This window comes from Hemiscyllium ocellatum, chromosome 15, assembly GCF_020745735.1.
Source record: "Hemiscyllium ocellatum isolate sHemOce1 chromosome 15, sHemOce1.pat.X.cur, whole genome shotgun sequence".
NCBI lineage: Eukaryota > Metazoa > Chordata > Chondrichthyes > Orectolobiformes > Hemiscylliidae > Hemiscyllium > Hemiscyllium ocellatum.
Genome location: NC_083415.1, coordinates 34,458,215 through 34,478,841, shown reverse-complemented (window position 1 = coordinate 34,478,841; position 20,627 = coordinate 34,458,215). Strand labels below are relative to the sequence as shown.

General features: G+C 37.9%; 1 protein-coding gene across 1 annotated transcript in view; it reads right to left on the bottom strand.

The window, feature by feature from the left end:
• The window catches only part of cse1l (CSE1 chromosome segregation 1-like (yeast)), a 49,775-nt gene that overhangs the window by 8,025 nt on the left and 21,123 nt on the right, over nt 1-20,627 (bottom strand). Inside the window, exons 6-22 of the mRNA XM_060836355.1 lie at nt 17,457-17,547; nt 17,200-17,307; nt 17,025-17,117; nt 16,278-16,445; nt 13,251-13,380; nt 12,702-12,767; nt 11,018-11,220; nt 10,853-10,937; nt 10,431-10,492; nt 8,472-8,608; nt 8,073-8,176; nt 5,880-5,977; nt 5,173-5,323; nt 4,092-4,300; nt 728-825; nt 551-636; nt 178-259 (exon numbers count right to left, since the gene is read on the bottom strand). Of these exons, the coding sequence (XP_060692338.1) occupies nt 178-259; nt 551-636; nt 728-825; nt 4,092-4,300; nt 5,173-5,323; nt 5,880-5,977; nt 8,073-8,176; nt 8,472-8,608; nt 10,431-10,492; nt 10,853-10,937; nt 11,018-11,220; nt 12,702-12,767; nt 13,251-13,380; nt 16,278-16,445; nt 17,025-17,117; nt 17,200-17,307; nt 17,457-17,547 (1,971 nt within the window). The remainder of the gene's footprint in view (nt 1-177; nt 260-550; nt 637-727; nt 826-4,091; nt 4,301-5,172; nt 5,324-5,879; nt 5,978-8,072; nt 8,177-8,471; nt 8,609-10,430; nt 10,493-10,852; nt 10,938-11,017; nt 11,221-12,701; nt 12,768-13,250; nt 13,381-16,277; nt 16,446-17,024; nt 17,118-17,199; nt 17,308-17,456; nt 17,548-20,627) is intronic.

Here is a 20,627-nt window from a genome sequence, read left to right as displayed (position 1 = left end):
GGACGAGTTGGGCCGAAGGGTCTGTTTCCATCTTTATGACATCTCTATGACAGGGTGGATAAGTGTTTCTACATAGGTCAAAAAGGAACATACAACAGCTGCTTCATGTACCTGCTACAACAAGAAAAATATTTGAAGTACATTTTATATCTCATATTTAAGCAGCAATATACCTACTTTGGCTGTATACTGTCAAAGATTTCTTGCAATGCTATTGCTCCATATTTCACAGCGTAAAGGTTAACAAACACCAAGAAACCTAAGGTACAAAACAAAACAAGTTCAGGCAATCAATAAATTGAGATGATCCCCCTCAAAACACACCTATATTAGCATACTGGAGAACCAATAAACATTGTTAGTGGCAATAATATATTTAGTCTCTCAGTTTCCCATTTGGGAATTTTCTGATCCCAACCATGAAATCACCTAGCTGGAAGAACAAAGAGTGGCTTGTCACTTTGCTCAACAGAGGAAGAAAAGCATCAAATCATTTTGGAAAAGTTAAATGACGGACTCATTTAGAAAGGGGGGGGGAAAAAAAACTTACTTTTGACAAACTTGGTTGTCTTTGAATTCTGAAGTCTCTGGAAAAGTAAAATGAAGATCTGCTTCCGATATTGATGCATGGCATCACTGACAGATGGAAAATACAAGAACAATCCATGAGCACAGTTTCTTCAATTACAGATTCCCAAAATGCTGCACAAAGTAGATCTGTACTTACGGTGGCATGTGTTCAATTATGCTGTTCAGCAGGTAGAAGCCTTGATGGTCATTGGCTTTAGATGCAATTAGTTTTTGGAAGACTCCAAGCAATCCTGGCTATGAGGAGGATAAAAACAAAGCAAGTCAAGAAAATTCAATCTACACCTAAATACTTAGAGTCATAGTGTCATTCAGCACTAGTGTCTTCCAACCAATGCATGCTGACCATGTTCCCAAATTAATCCCTCCTGCCGGCGCTTAACTCATATTCCTCCAAACCTTTTCTTTTGATGAATTTATTCAAATGTCTTCAAACACTGCAAGCTGTACCTTCATCCACCACTTTCCCTGGCAGTTCATTACACATCAACCACTGTGTATAAAAAAAGTTGCCCCATGTCCTTTATAACTTTTTTTCCTCTCACCTTAAAAATCCGCACCCCTTTTTTTGAATCCCTGCACCCAAGGGAAACGACCTTGTCATTCAGCTTATCTATGGCCTTCATGATTTTAGACACCTCAATAAGGTGACCCCTCAATTTCCAATGTTTCAGTGAAAGAAAATCCCAGTCTTTTGGTCTATTTTCATGTCTCAAAACCTTCCATTCCCAGCTACATCCTGGTAAATATTTTTTGAACCTTCTCCAGTTTAATAACACAGTCTTCCTATAGCAGGGCAACCAGAACTGCATACAGTACTGCAGGAGAGGCCTCAATGTCCTGTAAAACATGACATCCCAACTCACATGCTCATATGTCTGTACAATGAAGGCAATCGAAGTACCAGCCGAAAATCCTGCTTACGACTAGGTACCAATATTGGGTATGGATAATGTCTGTGTCCAGGTGCAATTAATCATTTCAACTCTTCATTCTTAGTTTGACCATCTCAGCACTGCTGTTTTCCCTGACCATCAGCTTATCGTGTAATACCTCAGACGTGATCATTTTAATATTCTCAAGTCGAGTCAAGAATTTATGAAATGTTTGCATTTCTTCCTTGGTTTCAAAATGACCAAATATTCAAATTTTACGATGTTATCTGATGTGGGTCTACCTAAAACAAATGGACTATAGCATTGCAAGAAAGCAATTCACAATCTTCCATTTGGTCAATATATGATTCCAGCAATGTAGTTCAGATATCAATAATTATTACTAAAAGAGGCATTCTAAAAGCATTACTCTTTTTTTTAAACCAACAATGAGTGCATGAATTGCTTTTAGAACTGTTTTACATAAATTCTGAACTTTGCTTGCTAAACTGCAATTTCGCTACCAATGTTTAAATAATTAAAGCTAGTCATTTGACGGTACAGAATTTGGGAAATGTTTTGAAAAAAAGACATTTTGTCAATGCTTTTCATCTTGCACTCATCAGGTCAGGTCTCAAGAATACCAGTAAAGAGAAAATTAACATTTAACCTCTGTGAGAAGAGAGTGCTAAATGGACTGATCGGTAGAGGGATGAAACCAATGTTCACTAGATAACTAGGAATCATGACTTGAAAACCTGGGATGAAGGGATTGTTCAACAAGAAGAGATTGAGTCGACTAAGCCTATGTTCCCCTGAAGAATGAGATGTGATGTCAATGAAACAGAAAGTTCTGAGGTACTTAACTGGGAAAGTCCTGGGGGTCTAGAACTTGTGTACATCTCAGACTAATTATTTAGGACTGAGATGAAAAGATGGCCAGCATTTATTGCCCAGAACTAACTGTCATTGAGAAGACAGCAGTGAATTGCTTTCTTGCAACGCTATAGTCCATTTGTTTTAGGTAGACCCACATTGTCAATAAGGTGAGAGTTTCAGGATTTTTATTCAGCAATACTGAAGAAACAATGATACATTTCCAAGTCAAGCTGGTGAATATCTTGGAGGGGAGATTGCAGGTGATGATATTCTCATGCACTTGCTGCCTTTGTCCTTCCAGAAGGTAATGGCTGTGGTTTTGGAAACTGCTGTAGAAGGAGCTTTGGGAAATTTCTGCAGTGTAACTGGTAGATGCCACACACTTTTGTAATTGAGTGCTGGTTGAGAAGACAGTGAAGGTTCATCAATGTGGCGCAAATTAAATGGGCATTCCTGTCCTGGATGATGTCAAACCTCTTGAACATTAGTGGAGCTGCACTAATTCAAGTTGAAAGTTTTCCATCATCCTCCTTACTATGAACAATGTGGTGTGGAAGACCATCATGATGATTTTGTATAATGGAGCAGACTCAAAGGTCAAACGGTTTGCTTCTGCCCCTATTTCTTGCGATCTTATTGTAAGTCATGAGTATATATTTAAACCTGCAATAGAATTATAAATTAACATGAAGCTGTTAAAAAGAAATAATGCACATCCCAAAGGGCATAAAAAAACCCAAAAATCTTCATGTCTGTGCAAATGCAGTGCATTAGGGTGGGGAGGGAAGTGAAGGGATTGGAAGCTGAAAACAAAACAAACATGGAATACTGCACAGTACTTTTGATATAAAATTTCCACTTGGCAATTATTATTAATACTGAAAACTTCTCAATCTTGAACAGAAACAAAGGATGGAACAAATGTATTTTAACCAGCGTGTTAGTGTCGTATGTTTATGCTTTCTTCAAAATTGCCAAAATAAATTAAGTAATATTCAAATCAAAACTTAGGAAATCAATTTTGATCAAATGATAATTTTCTAGAGAAGATGACAGAATAGTATTAAAATCCTGATGCCATGATTTTATTATTGAAGGAAGTATTGGCAACCATATAGATTATCTCTCAAATGTCTCAATAACTTAAATAAACAACATATAAAATGGGGTACATTGAATACAGTGCCGTTGTGTAATATTATAATGGCACAGGATTGGAAAGAGAAGAAAAGATTGGGCTGATATTCTGCAATCTGTACTAACTACTAAACATCAAAGCAAAAGGACTTTCAAAAAAAAACACTTTTCCATGAAGTAGCATTTGCTGCCCTGTTAAAGGGGATAGTAGTTAAAAAGCAAAAGATGATTTACAATATAGCAGATTCATTTAGCAGTAGCATCCAGATCCTGATGTATTTCAAACAGTTATGAAAAAACAGCATAGGCTTACTGACAACTCTGGCACAAGTGTAAAATTTATGACATTAAAATGACAGTGTATAACACTCATTTGATTTTCATACTTATTGCAATTTCACACCTCTGCTGGAGTTGAGACTTCAATCTTAGGCTACAGATCTTTATGGATCCCTAAAACTTTCAAAATGATTGTACACTTCAGTTTGACATTTTTGATTCTACTCAGTCTCAATTGCTTCCTAAATCAGATAAACGGTGATGAAATAATGGTAGTTTTTGAAAATAATTTTAAGAGTTACAATATTTACACCTTGAATTATTTGCACGTACAATTTTATCAGCTGCAGTTGTAGAAATGGAATTTGCTCCTTTCTCCAGAAAAGCCTGAAGTAATCTGACAAGAGGTGGAATGTTCCCTACACGTTCCCAGAGCAGTGGCTGTAACAGGTGTGGGAAGAGAGCCATGTAACACGGAGAAATATCGGCACTGTATATCTCTAGGAGCAGTGACATCACTTGAAACACGTAAGGGAGAAATTCTAAAATGCAGAAAACAGAAAGACAAAGACCAACATTAGTACCGAGGTTTGTAAGGACCTGACATTGAAGTTGGTTGAAAATTTTCTAGAATGCCTCAATGACTACTGATCTGAATCACATCTGAATAAACAAAATCCGATGAAAACCAGTGTCCACATCTGTCTGCCTCAACCACTTTTGCAAATACCACAAATAGGAAGGAAAACGTTTTCCTAAATAAGCCTAGCACCTATTTTACAACTTTGGTTGAAATCTTTAAAAGGAGTAATGGATGAAATGTGCATGCCAATCTGACTTTTTCCAAGTGTACAGAGACCTTCGAGGTGTTTCCTAATTGGAAGGACAATTTTGCAGCCAAGATATGCAGAAAGGAAACACCAATCAGACTATCACAATCTTCTGGCTCACAGTCAGCTTCGTTTCTTCATTGCCCTTTCACAACACTCAACCTGCATTCCACCTGACCTCACAGGCACTATCTGCCAAACAGGTACTTTAGCTCAACAGACCAAGATGCTGTAGCAGAATACTTCATTGCAACTTGTCACTTTTAACTCCAAAATATTTGGACGGCATATTACCGATAAAAAACATAAGGTTGTTTTCATTAGTTGGTCAGGTTTCTGGATTGGTTTAGTGAGTTTCTATAATGACTGATTGAGGCATATGAACCAAGGTGGTTCTTGTTATGATCTATAGGCACCCTGTAGCTAGTTAACTGTTATGAGTTTTTAAGCAAACTTTAATCAATAATTCTCTGATCCTTATCTCACTGTTTTTCTTTCCATCTTAACTCAGAGTTTGGTCAAAAACACAAAGGCAAAAATTAATTCATTGTGTAGGGAATGAAATTACTTCAAATTGTACTCACCTTGCACATCATTTTGCAAGATCTCTGTGAACACTGGGAAGAGAGCCTCTTCAAAACTTCTCACAGTGGCGGGATTTGCCTTGCATGTTATACGTACTGATAGGCAAAGAGACTCAAACAGATAATGGTTGAAGTGTGGCTTGCTTGGGTTCTAGGAAAAGATCAGATTCAAGTTAATGTTGATAAACCAATACATGAATTCAAATTCCTTCTTTGTTTACATTTATATTCAACCAATGAGCAAATGAATAGATAATATGTTTGGTCATGTTGATTGAATAGGAAACACTGAATGGAAACCAAAACAAACTACCTGCTCTCCTTCAATTTGTGGCAGGGCACTTTTAAAGTTCACCTGAGCAATCTGACAGGACCTTGATTTCCTGTCTCATTCAAAAGATGGAACTTCAAGCAACTGGTCACTCATTCAGCAGTACGGCAAATTGTCAAGTCCATTTCAAGGACAAAATCCAAAATAATACATTGATGAAATTGATGCTAATTTAGCAAAACAACAGCAACAGTGATTCAGTATCCTAATCACTAAACTGTTTTTTTAAAAATTAAGATACAGCAAATAGGAATAACTTTAGTACATAGTTTTTTTAGACCACTGTTTTAAAAAAAATCAAGAAAGGATTTAAAACACACATTTATCTTTATGTGAAGTAAACAAACTACATGAGAATAGTAATTGGGTACTTCACCTTGCTAACTAGTAATAGCTTCTGTGTTAACTGCGTAATGAGTGTGGGAACATAAGGAACAATTGCTTCCTGGAGAAGGGAGAAGCTCCTCATAATGGCTGTGAAGAGAAAGAGAACACATTTAGCAGATGTTCTTGCCACAAGCTATGCATCCATGTCATGTCATAGAGTCATAGAGATGTACAGCATGGAAACAGACCCTTCGGTCCAACATGTCCATGCTGACCAGATATCCCAATCCAATCTAGTCCCACCTGTCAGAACCCAGCCCATATCCCTCCAAACTCTTCCTATTCATATACCCATCCAAATGCCTCTGAAATGTTGCAATTGTACAAGCCTCCACCACTTCCTCTGGCAGCTCATTCCATACACGTACCACCCTCTGTGTGAAAAAGTTGCCCCTTAAGTCTCTTTTATATCTTTCCCCTCTCACCTGAAACCTATGCCCTCTATGTGAAATGGATGGACAGACATCCTAACCCTACAGTTCTTTCTTAAAAGCATTGTGAGGAAAAATGATAACAGCCACTTGCCCACTATCATGTTACGACACAGGGTAAACCTTCCTGAGTAATTTAAACTAGTAACACAGAAAAGATTTGTCCTGTGCAGTAATCTGTGAAAATTCGAGAGGCTAAGAAGTGTTTAAAGTTAAAAATAACTTTATTTCTTAAAGTATAACAGAGAATAATTAACCAAAAACTAATTACAATTCCTTCCTCTCTTCTATAGTAATAGTCCGATAATCTTGAAGGGGGGGGGGGGCGCGGTTTAAGGTTTACCAAAAATTCAAGTTTTCAAAGCTAGCCAGATGTTAAATCTTCTCTTCATACCTTCCTTGATCTTCTTTCCCTATTAGGGATTTCTGTTTCACACTCGAGTGATCGATAAAGGCATCTTTAAGAGAACTATTTTTCAGTCAGTCCCTACATGCTGATGGTGTGGCAGTTCTCCTTCCAACTGTTCAATTTTCCCCAGTTTTATACCCTCAAAGGATTTGGATTGTGTGAATAGCTTTTAAGATTGTCAACATACTAAATGCAAACTTGATTAGAATTTGGCATTTTTTGGGGTATAATTTAAACTGATTGGCCTAATTCAAATCTGTTTTTGTCTCCAGGCAATTAGTTACACTAACTGCTGGACCACAGACTACATTGTATCTTGTTGAGAACACTTGGTGCTGTCAGGCAGTTCCACTAGCTTTTAACTTTCTTAAAAGTACAGTACACTCACATCTTCATAACAAGGGGGAATGTACAAGATGCAACACTGATCACTTCCGTGTCTAACATCTGGATAGCTATGGAACAATTTACTAAACCCAGTGGTTCTGAGGTATAGAATGGTGGCACAAGGAGATCAGAAACATCTTAATTTATTTCTACGTCGAAAGACCAGAATTTTGATACCTAATTACAAAAATGAATATAACTATTGTTTGAAATATATTTTAGATCGGTCTCTTAAAACATTCTTGCACTATGCTATAAATATTATTTCCTTTCTTACAGAATTCATTTCTCACTAGCAGCTATACACTATTAAAAGGAACGGTATCTAGTTTGTAAATTCAGATATTTAACTCTTCAGTTTCTTCATAATGAAAGAATAGGCAGTGTCCATATAAATGATGTTGGATGAATACTTTTGTTTTTATAACTATTAATTTAGTTAACATGCAGTACAAGGGATACATAATTCAGCACTGATAGTTATGAATAACATAGACTGGCAGTATATCAGTCTCTACTATTGTTACATAAGCATTTCAAACATAATAGGCTTACAAATACACTTACATGAATTTGAGAAGCTATCTACAGAAAAGTGTTAATACATATTTGTAAATTAAAGCAGAGGTTGGACAGAGAATTCCAGGCATCCAATTTCTTTAATACAGCTAGGTTTTCAAGTAAAGGCAAGTTGCATGCTGTGCAAGAACATAAGACAGGAATGCATCTTACTCTAGTGAAATGGATCTGCAACCTTGAATAAGGAAACAAGATGTATGGGAAAACAAAACCGTACTTCCTCAAAACAGGTTCATTTTATTTATAAGTACTTCTTATGATATGGGAATTAAACATTGAATAAGTAAAACATTGCTGGTAAATATATTGTCTTAATTTTGTGTAATGACGGAAGTAAAGCTCGTCAACCAATAAGCCATTGATAAAACATTCTCACCTTTCATGACATATTCATTTTCAGAAGACCCAGGCAAAGTGAGAGCTTTGAAAAGATTTGTTAACAGCTGTTCAACCATTGGGACGAGCTCCACAGGAGATATTCTGGGAAAAAAAAATTCCCATAAACAATGAATACCTTTCAGCACCTGGCCTTCTGACTATGTATTATTAAAAATTAACACAGAACATTAAATTGAAAAAAAAATAAAAGAACTGCAGATGCAGTAAATCAGAAACAGAAAGAGAGAATGGGTCACTTGACCAGAAATGCTAACTCAGATTTCTCTCCACAGATGCTGTCAGACCTGCTGAGCTTTTCCAGCAATTTCAATTTTTGACACTAAATTGAAAGACAGGCATGATGCAGACCTTGACTACTGTGGCAAGAAATACTTACAAAGTAGTATTGTTGGGTCCTCTCATAGTGAATATCCTTTCAAGAGCATGGGCTGCATACGTGTGAACAACAATGTTTTCCGCTTGTAAGTGGTTAATTAACAGTGGGAGGGACATCAAAAGCTGTTCTTTAGGAAGCTGTAATGCAAGTTTTAAATTAACACTTAAAATAGAAAAAATTATGACAGATGATGAAAAATACTTTAAAAACACCAAAACAAATTTATAGATTTAAGATGGTGAACAGGCAGGTAGGGAGGAAATCCTGAGTGCATTACACTTGAACACCGGTTTTTAGCCTTGGAAATTGAGTTATAGTTCCTCTGTAGAGATCAGCCAGAAATAATGCTATGACGCTGTGGTGAACCTGCTGCTTAAGGCAGGAGGAAGAATTGTAGAACAGCAATACCAGGAGGGGATTCCTTCATGTGGAGAGTAGGCAAATTCTTTTGCAAACTAGATATAACTCCAGGATTACATACTGCCTCCCAGGTGCCAGGATTAAGGATGTCCAATGTTATATTGGACTCAAAATGTTAGCTCTCTTTCTCTCACCACAGATGCAGTAAGACCTGTTGAGCTTCTCCGGCATTTTGTGTTTTTATATTAAGAATGTCATTAAACAGCTGCAGGGCAGTTTGAAGGGGGTGGGTGAACATCCAGAGGGTGTGGTCCATGTTGGGACCAATGACATACCAATAAAGAGAAATAAGGTGCTGCAAACAGTGATCACAATATTGGTTGAAAGAATCAATTAAAGCAATGAGGATGGATGACATTTTGGAAGGATCACAAAGTGAGACCAAATAGGCCCCAATCCATCAGGGAGAGATAAAGGATCAAATATGCAATCAAATTTCGAAGTACAAGAAATAATAAGGCACTAATGGCAAGGGATTTTAACTACCCAAACATTAGCTAGGATTGTTTGGGTGTGCAAGACAAGGACAGAACAAAACACTTCAATTGCCTCGAGAACCTTTCAGCCTGTACGTAGCTGACCTCTGCATCACTATACCCCACACCACCACAATACCAGAAACAACCCAGAGAAGTGACAAAATTTACTTGGAAAGTGCCTCACAAGGCAAGGAATTAAAGTATGACTGATAGGACCCTGGAAGGGACTTTGGCTTGCACATTAGCAGATCGCTGAACATTGCAGGGCAGGCAACAAAAAAGGCATATGGGACTCTTGCCTTTATTATCGAAGGTACAGAATACAAGACCAAAAAGGTTACGTTACAGCTGGTTAGGTCACAATTGGAGTACTACATGCTAGTGTGACCACTACATTAAAAGAAGGAGGTCACTGCATGAGAGAGGGTGCAAGGGACATTTGTCAAGATACTACTTGGCTGGAGGGTCTTGACTACGTAGATAGATTGGATATGCTGGATTGTTTTCCTTGGAGGAGTGAAGACGGAACTGGAATCTGATAGAGGTGTATATGATTACGATTGACATAGATAGGGTGGATAGGAAAACACTTCTTCAATTAGTATAGGAAATCACTGATCGGTATAGATTTAACGTAAAAGCTAAGAGGAAATTTGAGAACCTTTGCTGTCTCAAAGGAGATGAGAGAATGGAACTCACTGCCTGAAAGGATGGTTGAGTCAGAACTTCTGGTACCATTTGATGAATACTTAGATATTCACTTGAATTGCCAGAGCCTCCAAGGCTACAGGTGAAAATGGGATTATATAGTCAGATCTTTGTTGATCAATGCATACATGATGAGTTAACTGGCCTCTCTGAGAAATGTCTGAGAATCTAAAAGATACATCTATGTACGAAATTTCAACTTAGTACACTGTTACATTGAGTACATAGATGTATCTTCTAGATGTGTGAAAGCAATCATTTTACAAACACAGATATTATTCTTATAGCAAAACATTTCTACAGTAACCAGATAATAAAAGTATGCCAAGTGCAAAACATTAAGTGGTCTTGCCTGATTCCTGAAAATCATAACGTATTTAATCCCGTCTGCTTTCAGCACAGGAAATTCATTCACTGTAACAGAATTAAAAACACAAAGATCAGGTATATAATCATGGGTGTCAAGTACTAAAACAAGACTACAATGCCTGTGCCAGATAACAATTTAAATGCACTCCAAAAATACATTCCTACAGATATTGCAGGACTACTAAAAGTTACAGAACATAGGAATTGGAAAACTAAACACACCTGTTAAACCTGAGCTTTCAGACATTATACAGTTAGGTTTGTGCATATATTTATACCATCCAGTAATTTACAGGTTCAAGTGATAGCTTTCTCTCATGGTTTCTTTTTGTAAAACCATTACACTTCATATATACACAATCTGAAATATTGTTTAAAAATTACTGACGTAATATTTTAACTCACCATTTGGAGACTTCAAATCAGACAATATATGGTTAACAAAGAAGTCTGTTAAGTTTACTAGTTCGTTTGCTTGTGTTATTCCATGCTGAAATTTAAAACAAAAGCGTTATTTAACTGACAAAGCAAGACAGAAGGAAATAAATGTTCCAGTAGGACAAACAGTACCTTTTGAGTTTGAGCTTTGGAGGCAAGTGAAGTCACAAGATAAATTGCAGCATCTTTGTGTTTCCAATTAACAGCAGGATTTTTGGCATACTGTTGCAACATTGAATTGACATATCCAGAGAATATTGCTGTTACAGGTCCTTCAAAATATTTGCAAAGACCCCGCACCAAATCACAAGCTGCTCTTCGCCTGGTGTCAATGTCTGTGAAAAAAATAGGTTAATAAACCAGAGGCATGGCGATTGATTTTTGGAATAGGTGGGTTGAAAGAAAGAGGAGAAATCAAGAATATATTTGCAGCTGATGAAATTCACAACTTAAAAGTATGTAAGAAAGTAAAATGTCTAAATGATATCACTACGCTAAAACGGAATTGCAGCTTTCCTTTTAATTTCAAGAATAACAGTTTCAACATTTGACCTAAGCTAGCTCCTTCAAGAAAATACAGATGTCTACATTGCAGCAGGACTTCAATCAGCAGGTTATTTTTGTAGCAAGCTGTACTAACTAGTACTTTTTAGCAGTAAATTTAATTGCAGCCAATATCAGCATAAAAATTGTATTGGAAGCAATATTACCATCATTTGAACTTCCAGGAAGCTTCAACTAGCATATGATAATAATTTCACGAAACTATATCGTATATTGAAAACAAAATTGTTCTTGGATGGTGGATGATGATATCTGACTATAGTCATTGATAACCTGAATTTCCCTGAAAATGTGCCAATGGCCTTCTTGAACATTTGTAAACCTTATGCTGATCGCAGATCTATTACAGAGTTCAATGACGACTTCCACAATTTTACATCAGCAACAATGAAAGGATGGTTAATCTGCCCTATGGAGGTTCTCCCTGGAACTAGTGGTATGTCTATAATCATGCCAGTTTTCTCAGTTGGTGGTAGAGATCACACATTCCTAATTGCCCCGTGGCACAAGCCAGACTGGGGATTTCTTTTGCTACAGGACATTAGTGAATCAGTGGAGCATCAATGAATATCAACTGGGGTTTCGAAGTTAGCATTTGGCTAGCTTTTTATTCCCGCTAGTCCAGTCAAGGCTCCTCCACTAATTTTAAAATTTGTTAGATCCCATCAGTACCACATGTCATTAAATATCTCTTTGCTGCAAAAGGATACAGCTTGAGTCCACATCTGCACCAAGGCTGTGATGAGATCGGAACACTTTGACTAGTTCATATTGCTCAACAGAATTACTGTACAATTTTAAATGATTGACAGGAAGCTGGTGGGGTGATAGTTGTTTGGATTAAGTTTGTCCTACATTTTTGTGAATTGGACATTCACAGAGAATCATAGAATCCCTACAGTGCAGACAGAGGCCATTCAGCCCATCAGGTCCACAATGACCTTCTGAAATGCATCCTACTCAGACCCACCTCGCCGAATCAAATCCCTGTGACCCCACATTTACCACTGCTAAGCCATTTATCTTGCACATCCTTGGACTGTGGGAGGAAACAGTAACACCATGAGGAAATTCATGCAGACATTTGGAGAAAGTGCAAACCTCACACAGTAACGCAAGGCTGGAGTTGAACCCAGGTCCCTGGCGCTGTGAGGCAGCAGCACTAACATTGTGCCACACTGTAGTGGCACTCATGGCAATTTATTGCAATTTTCAGCCACATCCATCCATAAGGGCAAGAACCAAAAACTACCTGATCCCTCCAAATCTCTCCTGATGTACTCTTCGGAGTTATCTTCAAATGCTTCTTCATCAGCAGCTAAAAACAATAACACCAATGTTATTCAATAGGTAAAGGTGAAGAGGTTTGCTTTATTCAGTGAACAGCTCATTTGAAATTACTATACAAAGCTACTCAATCACATTTCCAAACAAAACATACAATTCAATTCAACCTTTTTTTTAACAGTTACAATTCCGGTCATTGTTTTCAGCAAATTGCAGCAATTGAAAAAATATAATATGTTGTTGCCAAAGTTATTATAGATCAACTTGTTTATTTTCAATTTTCTTTCCTGCAATCTTGGAGGCCCCTGGTCATGCTTAAGTATTATTCACAACTGTTTACAGCCTTTTGGCATCTTAATGTAATTAATGACGCTTACCAAGCTATTCAACAATGAATGTTATCCAATCAATTTTTTTTCCACCAACTCATCAACATTTTCAATAGTTTTACGGAACCCATCATAGCCATTTATGCTTTGTATCTTACAGTATAAATTTCTTTGATGTTAATTACCTCTGAATTCCATGTTAGGAACAATAACTTTTTCACAAATACTAGTTAATGTATTCTGATCTTCAAACAAATGTTTGTAGTGTGGTCTCTCACAAACAGATGCTAGGAATTGAATAGCGTTGCTGACCAACTAAAATACAAGAGAGGAAAAATTAGATTTTACTTAGTGGAATTAAAACAGCAGGCAGATTTTGGGGCAAGGATGAGAGGTATTTCCCCTGTTAAGAATTCTCATAAATTTTGCTTCAAAAACATTAATAGCATTCAACTTATGTGAAGATAAGCTTATTTCAGATTTGCACCATCAGTCATACCCCAATGATATGCTTCACTAGGACATCTTGTATGCATCTTTTTCCCTAAAATTGAAGGAACAGTTAAAGATAGGTGATGATCTAAAGATGTTGAAACAAAGTATACACAATGTCTCATTTCTTTCAGAATTAAGCTCTGAGAGACTGAAGTTCAGCGTAATAAAACTTTACACACTATTTAAGATGATGGGAAAACACAAGTATCTTAGTCTTCAAGGTCTATACAGTGACTCGACATTTGTATGATCAAATCAACATTGTATTTGAGCTAAAATAAAGTGGATCAGGTATCTTTCCTACTGCCTTAAAATGCATTTTACCACAGTATAATGCCTTAGGATATAATGTTGGAAGTCTAGGTTTTTGTTAATTTAGATGAAATTGCCAATTTAAGAAGACAACTGTAGCGAAATGAACACACACTCTTAAGTTATGTGCTTTATGTGCATCATTTTATGTGTTTTGTTTTTGAACTGTGATCTAAAAACATAAGACATTTTTATAAAGCAAGGCAAATGTGTAAGGAGATGCTGCTGTTTCAAAGATCACATCTGCTGATACCTTTTGCTGGAACACAGAAAAAAGACACCAGAGCCACTGGCTTCTGAACTAAGAAATAACAATTTGATGACAACTTTTTGATCAGCCTCAGATGAACCATTCTAAGCGGCATGGTGGCACAGTGGTTAGCTCTGCTGCCTCACAGCGCCTGAGACCCGGGTTCAATTCCCGACTCAGGCGACTGTGTGGAGTTTGCACGTTCTCCCCGTGTCTGCGTGGGTTTCCTCCGGGTGCTCCGGTTTCCTCCCACAGTCCAAAGATGTGCGGGCCAGCTGAAGTGGCCATGCTAAAATGCTAATCCGTAGTGTTAGGTAAGGGGTAAATGTAGGGGTATGGGTGGGTTGAGCTTCGGCGGGTCGGTGTGGACTTGTTGGGCCAAAGGGCCTGTTTCCACACTGTAAGTAATCTAATCTAATCTAAAGGAGTGCTAGCAAAACTGAAATCAATGGGAACTGGGAGAAACCTTTCGAGTGGTTGCAGTCATTCCTTGCACAAAAGGAAGAACATGTCTGATGGAAGTCAATTATCCCAACCCCTGAACATCACTGCAAAAGTTCCTCTGGGAGCGTCATGAGCTGCTTCATCAATGACCGTTCCTCCATAAGGTCAGAAATAGGGTTCTGCACTGGCAACTGTACAATATTGTGAAATATTTGGGACTTCTCTGTTTGAGTCTGTATGCAGCAGACCGAGGCAACATTCAAGCTGGGCTGATAAGTGGAAACTAACATTCACACCACATGAATGCCAAGCAACAACCATCTTCAAGAAGCGAGGATTTAACCATCTATCCTGAATTGACAATGGCAATACCGCTTCTGTGTCTGCCACTAATAATATCCTGGAGGTCATCTTTAACTGGAGACAAAACTGGCCCAATATATGAATACTATAGCTAAAACAACCTGCCAGAAGCTGGAAATTTTGTGGTTTGTATTCACCCAACTCCCCAAAACCTGTCCACTGTTTATAATGCACAAGTCAAGGAGGTGATGGAATACTCTCCCATATTTCTGGATGACTACAGCCCCAAAAACTTGCAAGCAGCAACACAATTGGCACCCGACTCACCATCTTCCACAGGTACTCCCCTTCACTATCAAAACAATAGAAGAACATGTACCACACTCCGTCAACAGCACCTTCCAAATATATGACTTTCCACTTCAAAAGACTAATGCAGCAGCAATACAGGAACACCCAGCCTGTATTTTCCAAACAAGCCACACTCCATCTTCCCTTGCATCTACATTGCTGTTCTTTCACTGGTACAGGGTGAAAATTCTGGAATTCTCTTTATAATAGTACTGTGGGCGTCCTGATACCTTCAAAGACTGCAGAGGTTCAAGAAAGCAGCTCACTAACACCTTTTCAAAGGCAATTAAGGACGAGCAATAATAGGCAGCTAGCGACGTGCAATTGCCATAGATGAATTTTTTAAAAATGGTACAGAAAGTTCTTTTTTCCTTTGCCATTGATGCAACGGAGTTGTTTGACATGTTGTTTTACAGGGTTGGTAAGTCAATTACATATTTGCAAATCTAGAGTCATAAATAGGACAGGCAAGATAAGAATGACAGATTTCCTCCCCTAAAGACATTAGCGAAGCAGATGGGGTTTTAAGACACAGTCTGATATTTGTAAACTTCAAATGAGTTTCAAATTTTATTACAACAGAGTTGACCAGATTTGGCAATGCTTAAGCAGGCAAACTCAAGTCCCAGCAGGCAATTTTGTTACTGATGAAAATGTTTGGTTCTATCCCTTCTAAACACTGCTTCAGCCACACATCTGTTTTCAACTTACCACATTTTAAACTTCAACCATAATACAACCTTTGACAGAACTGTTTTACAGTTAGCCACACAATGCTGCAAGAAAACACTCCAAGTACACAGGTACTGAAGAGGGTCTGGTCTGTCTCTGTATGCAGGAGCAAATCATGTGACTGAGATCAAGAGTTCATGAAGCAAAAACTGAAAAGGAAGAACTTGCATCTGACCAGTAGATAGTCAAAGCTTAATTCAGACAATGAGCTACAAGAGCAAAAGATGAAGTGCAATAAACACCTGAAGACCTCAACTTCTGAAAAATTTCCCAAATAATCTAATATTTCTAATAGATTGCTTCTTTTTATCATAACTAAACCTACCAAGTCATATTTAACCTCCTGCTTGGTTGTAACTAGTAGATTCCAAATAGCTGTGACAAACCGAGGTAGATAGGGCTGGAACTCTTCATCATATTTCTGAGCGTAGAGAGCAGCATTGTCACATATTTGAGACTTCAGCAGTTCTAATAAACCAGCTTCCTCTTCATCCTGCACAAAATTAAATTTAAATTCATTTAGAACAGCAACTTGGATGAAATCCAAGGCTCAAAGCAAAGAACTTTAATACTTTATTCCACAAAAACAATAAAAACTACTGATTTTATGACAAAATATAGAAAATATTAAACTTTTAAACTTCCCCTACACCTGCATAAAAAAGTATTGCTCCAAGTATTGGCTAAACTTTTAAATAAACAACAATTCCTTCGGTGTATTTGACAGATTTTAGTAGTTAGAATTCTCATTTGAATTCTAAATGAATAATGAAGTTTCATGTCCCAACTTCCCTTCCAATGTGGCACCAGCTGCTGAAACCTCACAGACACAGACAATCAGAGAAAGGAAAGAATAGTCAAAGGATGATTTAATGAAACATTGGAAAGTGCAACTTTATTGGCAGCATACTACTTTTGCATGCTTGACAAATCTGACCAAAGTCTACTCCTCAGTGTACTCTTGCCTCTCCCAGCCAAACTCTTCACATTCAACTTCTTAAAACTATCAGGAACAAATTCTAAAGACAAACACTGCAAACAGCAGAAATGCTTGCACAGACCTGCCACTTACATTAGTTTGGAGTAACTTATTGTCCAAAGTGAGCAAACTGTGAAAGTTCATCATCCACGTTTCCATGTTGTCTTCAAAAAACTCTGGCAAGTCCTGCAGAGTACAGAACAAATTGTTAACTGCAAATCTGCATAAAGGCACATGATGAAATGAAATCCACACCACTGAAACTTACTTGGAAATTTAAGCTATAGAACAGCTTAGCAATCAAAACCAGTGAAGAGAAGAGAACCTTCAATACGTTGACATCCTTGGCATGTGTATGGCACAGTTCAATTGTAGTCTGCAAAAATTGTACACTTCAATTATGATGGAAAACTAGTACATTGATACAAATTTTACATTGCAATGTATATTATCTCAAGACTGAAATATGAGGTATGAATATCATTCAGAAATTTTAAAATCTTGTTGTTTAGTGGTACCACATACTTTAAAAAGTGCAGTGAGGGGTTCTGCAAAAGTGTCTAACACCAGTTTAATCTCAGTCCACAGTTCATTTGACTTGAATTCATGTCGATACCTAATGGGATGAAAAGTTACATGAAAAGAATGAAATTAACTTTTATCAAGAAGCAAAACAACTTACAACATTTCCATAAAACATGCAGAATCCTAGATTGTTACAAAGCATTTTAAGCCAGTTAAGTCCTTTTGAAGTGTAAAAATGGTGAGTGTTGCAACAGGAAATACAACAGCTAATTTGTAGACAGTAAACTCCCACAGACAGCAAAATACAGTACCATAGAGCAATATATAATTGTTGCTAGTGGAGGAATATACAATGCCAAAGTGCCAACAAACATTAAAAAAAATGATTAGCTAATCAATGGTTCTCAAGGCTCTTTGCCAATATAGAATAAATAAACAACTCCTGTACTCTTTTTCAAAGTGTATTTAAATCTTGTCCATCCACCAAGAACAGTTCAATATATCATCTGACAGCACTTCAACAGTGCACCAGTCCATCAGAATACTGTATTTAGTCCCCACTGAAACATGACAGAGAGCAATTAAGTTTATTAAATGGAAAGCTACAAAATCTTGCCCCAAACATCAGTACTCCACCCAGATGGCAAATCTTTAAACAGTAAAACAACTTGACTAACAGTAATAAAATTGTTCAAAGTTGAGAATTAACAATCGAGTAATTAGCACCCCCACAAAGAAAATCATTCAATATTGTTACAATTCAACTCGTGTCTTTCCTTGGGATATTTAAGTTTTGGGAATTGAATGGGATCATGGACCATCCAAGAATCTGATCCTGACTTAATGATGACAGATGCACAGACAGACACACAACCTACGGATCACAATAATAATCAAGACTAGACTCTTCCTTTCATTAGTCCAAAGTGCTGAGGTTAATTGCAGCATCTGCATTCGCCAGCCTTGAAACAACTAAATCATCACAATGTGGATTTTTCATTCTATGTGGCTAACTTAATACTATAGTCTCACATGTAAACCGTGTGTGCAGATAAGTGAACTACACATGGGCAGTTAAACTTCCATAGCACTGCAGGAGTGGACGACAAAATGACAATTGTAAGTCATTAAACACTGAATGGCGTCTAATTCACTAATGTCCTTTTGGAAAGGAAATCTGCCACCGTTACTTGGTTTGGCCTATATGTGACTCCAAACCCACAGCAATGTGGTTAACTCTTAACTGCCTTCTAGGCAATTAAGGATGAGTAATAACTGCTGGCTAAGTCTGTGACATCCTCATCCCATGAATGTATAAAAGAATTTTGTTGTGTGTGAGAGAAGGCTAACATACTTGTTGATACCAACTTTCTAGAAAGAGAGAAAGCATAAGAACATGAAATTCACAACTAATCTTGGAGGAACAGTTGGGCGAAGTTCACAGCACAGAATCAGATAAGTTAATTATTGTTTTAACTCTGTCCAATAGAAAGGCTGCTGTAGTGGGTACAGTGGATTCTTTCTTGATTATATGTTTTTAAGTCTCTTGATTAAACTTAAAATGTAAGCCATAGCTATTAATTTAACCTGGGGCAGTTTTTTTTTAAGAGGAATAGGACAGTGTTATTTTCTAGGTCTGTAGATTGTGAAGAAGCAAAAATGGCCTTTGCAGTGATATGTACTTCTTGTCAGATGTGGGAGTTTAAAGAGAATTTAAGGGTTACTGCAGATTATATCTGCCATAAATGCTGTTGGATGCAAATCTTATCAGATCTAGTGGATCGGTTGCAGAGACAACTAGAAGCGATGAGGAATTTGCAACAGCTACAGTATGTGATGGATGGCAGTTATAGAAAAGGGGGAAAGTCTCAGATACAGTCACATAGATGGGTTAACTCCAGGAAGGGTAAGAGAGGTAGGCAGATACAGCTGAGTCTTTTGTGGATATACCCATTTCAAACAGGTATGCTACTTTGGAAAATGTAGGGGGTGATGGATTCTCAGGGAAACGTAGCACGAAAAGCCAAGTTTCTGGTATTGAGACTGGCTCTAATGCATTGAGGGGTACGTCGGCTTCCATGAGATCAATTGTATTAGGGGATTCTGTAGTCCGAGGTACAGACAGATATTTCTGTGGCCAGCAGAGAAAAAGCAGAATGGGGTGTTGTTTCCCTGGTGCCAGGATAAAAGGATGTCTCAGAGAGGGTGCTGAATGTTCTCACAGGAGAGAGGGGCCAGCAGGAGGTCATTGTCCACATTGGAACCAGCGACATTAGAAGGGAAAAGGTTGAGACTCTGAAGGGAGATTACAGAGTTAGGTAGAATTTTAAAAAAAAAGAGCTCCACAAGGGTAGTAATATCTGGATTACTCCCAGTGCTACGAGCTAGTGAGGGCAGGAATACGAAGATAGAGCAGATGAATGCATGGCTGAGGAGCTAGTGTATGGGAGAATGATTCACATTTTTGGATTATTGGAATCTCTTTTGGGGTAGAAGTGACCTGTATAAGAAGGACAGATTGCACCTAAATCGGAAGGGGACTAATATACTGGCAGGGAAATTTGCTAGAACTGCTTGGGAGGATTTAATGTGGGGGTGGGGGGTAGGTAGGACCCAGCGAGATAGTGAGGAAAGAGATCGATCTGAGACGGGTACAGCTGAGAACACAAGTGAGTCAAACACTCAGGGCAGGCAGGGACAAGGTAGGACTAATAAATTAAACTGCATTTATTTCAATGCAAGGGGCCTAACAGGGAAGGCAGATGAACTCAGGGCATGGTTAAGAACATGGGACTGGGATATCATAGCAATTACGGAAACATGGTCAGGGATGGGCAGGACTGGCAGCTCAATGTTCCAGGATACAAATGCTACAGGAAGGATAGAAAGGGAGGCAAAAGAGGAGGGGGATTGGCATTTTTGATAAGGGATAGTATTACAGCTGTGCTAAGGGAGGATATTCCCGGATATACATCCAGGGAAGTTATTTGGGTGGAACTGAGAAATAAGAAAGGGATGATCACCTTATTGGGATTGTATTATAGACCCCCCCAATAGTCAGAGGGAAATTGAGAAACAAACTTGTAAGGACATCTCAGCTATCTGTAAGAATAATAGGGTGGTTATGGTAGGGGATTTTAACTTTATAAACATCAACTGGGACTGCCATAG